This window comes from Dipodomys ordii, unplaced genomic scaffold, assembly GCF_000151885.1.
Source record: "Dipodomys ordii isolate 6190 unplaced genomic scaffold, Dord_2.0 Scaffold131, whole genome shotgun sequence".
NCBI classification, from domain to species: domain Eukaryota; kingdom Metazoa; phylum Chordata; class Mammalia; order Rodentia; family Heteromyidae; genus Dipodomys; species Dipodomys ordii.
In genome coordinates, this window is record NW_012267347.1 from 3,141,988 (window position 1) to 3,147,987 (window position 6,000).

Genomic DNA, 6,000 nt, shown 5'->3' on the forward strand with positions numbered 1-6,000 from the left:
CTATTTTGTATTTTTACTTGGAATAAATTAATTTTATGATGCTTTTTAAGTTTAAGGAAGGTGGTCAAAAGGGAAACAGAGCAGGACAAACCTTGCTTCTCCAGATCCTCCTTTCCCGCTTCAAGAATGCTCAAGAGATATCCGGGGCAGGTTTTATAGAGGAGAGTGTCCTCGATTTCCAAGATACCTTTGTACTGGTGGATGAATGTGCAGAACTTCTGAGCTCTTCTGCCACCTTCTGGTGCAGGTACACAGGAGTGATTCTTGATATACAGGAAATCCATTTTTCCTAATGCTCCTGTCAGGAAGCTTAGGATGACTCCCCCAGAATGCAGCTCACAGCCTGCTGTGCCCTGGATCTCAAAGGGATCTAAGGAAGAGGAACACAGATAAAAAGTTCAGCTACTAAACAGCAAACTAGAAATAAAGGCTGTGGAAAGGGTTCAGGATTTCAGATTTGATGAGCATATAATTCAGGAGTATAAAATGATGTGCTGAAACTATTAGAACACTTAGAGGCTCTCAGATAGAGGAGCATTAAGAAGGGGCAAGCATGGCATGGATGGGCCAGAGTAGGGTGTGTGATGGTGGAAAGGAGATAGAACAGGTGGGTTGAGGATAAGGGAGTTGGAGTGAAAATTTCAGCAGCCTGGGCCTGGGAAGATGGCTCAGTGGTAGAGCGCTTGCTTGGCATGCATGAGGTTCTGAGTTCAATTCCTCAGCACCACATAAGTAAAAAAAAAGCCGCAACTGGTGCTGTGTCTCAAGTGGTAGAGTCCTAGCCTTAAGCTGAAGTGCAGAGAGAGAGCATCCTGGCTCAGAGTTCAAACCCAGTGATCAACAAAAAAAAAAAAAAATTCAGCATCGTGAGAGAAATAGGATACTTACTTAGGGAGGACCAATCAGCAAGGATAAAGTCACCAAAATTGAATAAGAAGAAGTCACATTTTCAGGCATTCAGGCACAGGGAAGGAAAGTCAGGACAAGTTTCTTACAAGAAAAACAATGCCATGGTCACAAAGAAAGTGATTTCCTCCATCAGAGACCAAAGGAAAAGCAGCCAGATCTGAGTACTTCAAAGAGATGTAGAGATTGCTCTAGAGAAAGGTGTGCAGGCAAATAGGGCTGGAGAGAGGGATTCAGGGCAGGGGAGAGAAGGAGGAGAGACAACAGTGCTCACATTGCAACTGGAAATCACTGGCATGTTTTTGCACTTCCTCAATGAAGGCGAAGTAGTACACTCGGAATATCTCCACAAGCTCTTTCACTTCAGCATCAGTGAAATTCCCCTTGGACCAAGGCTTCAGAAATATGGGAGTGGCTGACTCACGGTCCCAGCCAATAATCTGCAAATCATCCAGCCAACATGAAAATTGAGTTTGTGCCCACGTGCTGTTGGCAAATGATGAGATCTGAATGCAGTGCAGACGGATTGGATCCTGGAAGGCTGTGGAAAAAGGGGAGAAACATGTAAAGAAAGGAAGGAATGGGATGGGGCAGGAATGAAAGCATGGACACTGAGAAAATGTGAAAACACAAACTCAGAATTGCAACCCATGAGCACTGTCTCTTTAAGAGCCTTGAGCCTCAGGCTTCAGTCCCAACTTCCAGAATGGTCAGACACTGGAGACAGGAGGCCTCAGAGCCTAGTTGACCAAGCTCACCAGACTAAGTGCAGCCTGTCTTTACCAGACCCTCCTCACAGGGCAGGCTGCTACCCCAGTTGCTCTTACCATCCTGATTGTCCCCAGCTGGGAAGAGCACAGCTAGCAACACAAGTGGCAGGAGCAGCATCTCCCAGAGAGGACCTCAGGAGCTCAGGGTTGCGCTTGATGTCTGATTCTGCAATGCTGCTGCTCAGGACTCGGTACAGACTTCCTGTCTCTCCCACTTGAAAACTCTCTTCATAGAACTTGCAGATCAGAGAGGGAAATGTGTCCTTCTTGCATAGCCTGCCTTCTCCACTCTAGATTTCACTTCCCTCTTCCTTCCTTGGTCTGCAGCTTCTCTCCATGACTCCACGTTCATCAGATGACCGCAAAGAAATGCCCCTTGTCACAATATAAGCTTCTTAACCTCTCTAAGCTTCGATGTCATATCTACACATACAGGGGAATATACAACAGTTGCTCAGCTTCATGAGCATCTGAACCCTGGAAGGAGTTTTTGGTTTATGCACCCAGTTCATCCTCCATCCTCCCACTGTTCTGTCTTCTCCCTTAATGTCATGACTCTTTTCCTACTGTGGTCCACAGCTTCATTCCCTGTTTTATCTCCTTGTCTGGATTCCCTAATCTCATATTCTTAATTCTAGGTTCCTGTTTTCATATCTTCTCTTCTACTTTATCAAACTATCCAGAATTTTCCAATTAAATTGTTAAAAAAAAAAAGACAATTTGCCAAGTTCCAGTTGAAAAAGCAGAACCACACAACTGAAAAGACAGTAGAAAAACCTTATATTCTTTCTTTGTTCACCAAGCTGCTAAATATAAAGAATAAATATATCTGTGAGTTGAAACATTTTCAGGCCATTTAAACACAAAAATTTTAATAGCCACAATTAAATCAAAGTAAGATGGTGAATTAAAAAGCTGAAAATTACCTCAAAAATTGTTCAAACAAATGTATTGATGTTAGTTTTAGTTTTAGTTTGCCACCACTTGTCCAGTTAAAAGGCTTGGGCCTGCCACTCCTCCTTTTCATGTGACACACTGTTTACTCAATCTCTGCTAGGCTTATCATCTTGTGTGGGGTGTGTTTCCCTATTGCAAATTCAAATGGGTTCTATTGGTCTAGTTAATCTCAGGTACAAATGATCCTCAAGCTCACCTCCAGCTTTCAGGTTTTCAGGCTCCAAGAGGGAGAGGACTGAGCCACCTCTGTTGCCACACAACATGACAGTATGCATGCCAATTACTTTGTGTTAACCTGAGAGCACAGCACTGACTGTGGGAGACACAGCCACCTGTTGAAGCTGATCTTATTTTGGATCTTCTTCATGGAAAGAAAGCATTGTTCTCTCCAGTGCTCAAGGGGGTTGTGTTTTCCTTGGCAATGCTTCGACCAGGATACACTGCACAGAAATATGTCAACTTCTATTCATGGTGGCTGGTATAATGAAGATATTTTTCTTCTCCCTTGGAGTTGGATTTCTCCCTGGTATTGGTAAAAGGTGTGTTCTGTTCTGTTCTATGCTGCCCATCAACAATGATTAACTATAGGAATATTTTTGTTTTTGTTTTTGTTATGGAGCTTGGACTCAGGGCCTGAAGCTATCCCTAAGTTCTTTTGTTCAAGACAAGCATTCTAACACTTGACCACAACTCTACTGTTTTTCTGAGAGTTATTGGGCATATGAGACTCCTCAAGTTTAATATTTGAGCTGATTTTGAACTCCAATACTCAGATCAAATCACAGGTTCCTGAGTAGTTCAGATTAGAACTGTGAGCCACCAACTCCTAGACGTTGAGTGAAATTTGATTACCTGTAGACAGGATGTCATGTGTATCACTCAATGTATACTTAATTTGTGATTGCTTGGTTTATTTTTCCTGTGTTCTCCTGCCTCTCTACAAACAGAAACACACATCTTAATAAACTTACAGTCATAGAATGGGATGTAGATAAAGCTGTTTATTAAAGCTGACAAGAAATACACAAGTACCATATATAATATTCTAGTATCTTTTTCCTTTTTTGAGGGGTGGGGGGTCCGGTTGTGGAGCCTGAACTCTGGGCCTGGGCGGTGCCCCTCAGCTCTTCAGCTCAAGGCAAGTGCTCTACCACTTGAGCCACAGTGCCACTTCCAGCTATTTTCTTTCTGCTTATGTGGTGCTGAGGAATCCAACCCAAGGCCTCACAGGTGCAAGGCAAGCACTCTACTGCTGAGCCACCTTCCCAGCCTCTCCAGTACCATTTTCTTTGAAACAATACTTTTATTTCATGTATTCTGAGTCCTTGTTGTTTACTCATGAATTCTAGTAGCCTAGTTTTTTTTAATAAAAATGTAACCAAAACACGCACCCTGCCAAAAAATTTCTCTCTTGGCTTTAAATGTGTTACAGCCACACCAATGGACCATATTGGCATATATGAAGGTGAGTCTCCTAATGTTTTAAGGCTGAGATCTGAGCATTGCAGTACAAAGATATCCCAGGCAGGAAGGTCCTTGAGACTCTTATCTCCAATAAACAACTCACAAAAGACCAAAATTGGCACAGAGTTCAAGTGCTAGAGAGTACTATGCTTGAGTCCAGACCGGCTCTGGGAAAGACCCTAAGACCTAAATTGTACATGTGTGTGTTTACACACATTATAGTCTTATAGCATGCTGAGCTCAAACTGAATTTACATAAATCCTTTGAGACCTCTGTGATCTCATTTACTGTGAAGAGGTAATTTTGCCTGACTATTCAACCTGAAGCAAAAGGAGAAAAGAAATGATTTCTTGATTCCCAAAACACATTGAGAGTCAGGAGCTGAGGCTATTTACCCAAGAGGTTTCAGGAAACCAAACACAGGCAAAGCAGCTTCTAGAACTGGCTATCAATGTGCCAAGGAGCTGGGACAGCTCTGCATACCTCGAGCCTCTATGTGGAGAATCTGAAATTCCATAAAGGCATCCAAAGATCATTCATCCAAAGAAAAATAGGTGGTTGCACTCAAGACAAGATAACATTTTCCCAACGTGAATGCTGCTGTGAGTGATGCTGTGGGCAGCAGACAGTTGACAAATGGAAGCATGACCAGCTTGGAAGCAACAGAGAAGGTGCAGTTTGGTAACTGATGCTCAGAGGATGCATTGTGTGCCTCCCTCCACAAGTGAGGCCTATGTTCAGTAGGATAAGTTCCCAGGAAATTAAGAAATAACTACAAATGGTGAGAAAAAGGGAAAAGTGTGAATGAATGCAATAACAATACCCACAAGACCCTATGCTGGAAATCAACTTTACAACATGGGGGCAGGAAGTCAGGTGAGAGAGGGTCCAGAGGGGTAACAATATTCGACAAGAAATGTACACATTGCCTTACATACGTAACTGTAACTCCTCTGTACAATACCTTTAGACTAAATTTTTAATGAAAGAATCATGCTTATAATAACATGAAAAAGAATAAAATAATTAGAAATAAGAATGGAAGGAGAGTCAAAATGAATACACAAAAAGTATAATCCATTGATCAAGGAAGTTAAAACAAATAAGGGAAAAATCCAATGAGCATTGAAATTGGAAATGCTGATATGGTTAAAATATCCATTCTATCTAAAACAATCCACAGATTCCAGATTAATTTTCTATGCTCATAGAAATCTAAGTGGCCCTATTTAAATAAAATAAGAATAGAAAAAATCACATGAAATCACAAAGAACTAAGAATAACCACAATATACTTAGAATTAAAATAAAAATAAAAGCATCATAAGGCCTGGTTTCAAATTTTATGGCCAAGATTCTAAATTAAATGTAATAGATAAATCAGTCCTATGATCTAATCATGTACATTGATTTAATCATTTCACAGTGTGTTTGTGCACTCTAATACCACATTATATGATATAAATACACACAATTATTTCCAATTCTAAATTGTAAAAATCAATCAATCTTATTAATAGAAAAAAAATCCAGAACTTTACAACTTCTAGGATATTGGGGAGGAGGAATTGGAGAGGTGAAGAAAGAAGGGATGGTAGGGAAAAAGAAAAGGAGCAGGTTACAATGTCCGATAGGAAATGCACTCATTACCTTATTCATGTAACTGTAACCTCTCTGTACAGTATTTTTACAATAAAAATTTATACAAAAAAAACAGAACATGTAAAAAAAGAAAAAAATCCAGAAAATGCATCTATCTTAAGACACATAGAATTTGACAAATGCATGTGTGAAGGAGGTTGGATGCAGTATTTCCTTAATATTTACCCATAAGGAGAGGGAACTAAAGGATGTTGATATTACTTTTTTTGAGGGGTAGGGGGTCTGGTCACGGGGCTTTAA

At 40.8% G+C, this 6,000-nt stretch overlaps 2 protein-coding genes across 4 annotated transcripts in view; both read right to left on the bottom strand.

Annotated features, from left to right (window-relative positions):
• LOC105996512 (T-cell surface glycoprotein CD1b-like) overlaps window positions 1–1,967 on the bottom strand; it is a 6,125-nt gene extending 4,158 nt beyond the window's left edge. The window contains exons 1-3 of one of the 2 annotated variants that reach the window (XM_013030625.1): window positions 1,734–1,967; window positions 1,181–1,447; window positions 188–370 (exon numbers count right to left, since the gene is read on the bottom strand). In XM_013030625.1, coding sequence (XP_012886079.1) covers window positions 188–370; window positions 1,181–1,447; window positions 1,734–1,794 — 511 coding nt within the window. In that variant the 5' untranslated portion in view covers window positions 1,795–1,967. Of the gene's footprint in view, window positions 1–91; window positions 371–1,180; window positions 1,448–1,733 lie in introns of both variants that reach the window. The other variant, XM_013030624.1, reaches the window with a different exon arrangement.
• LOC105996513 (T-cell surface glycoprotein CD1c-like) overlaps window positions 1–6,000 on the bottom strand; it is a 23,809-nt gene that overhangs the window by 14,409 nt on the left and 3,400 nt on the right. The window lies entirely within an intron of this gene.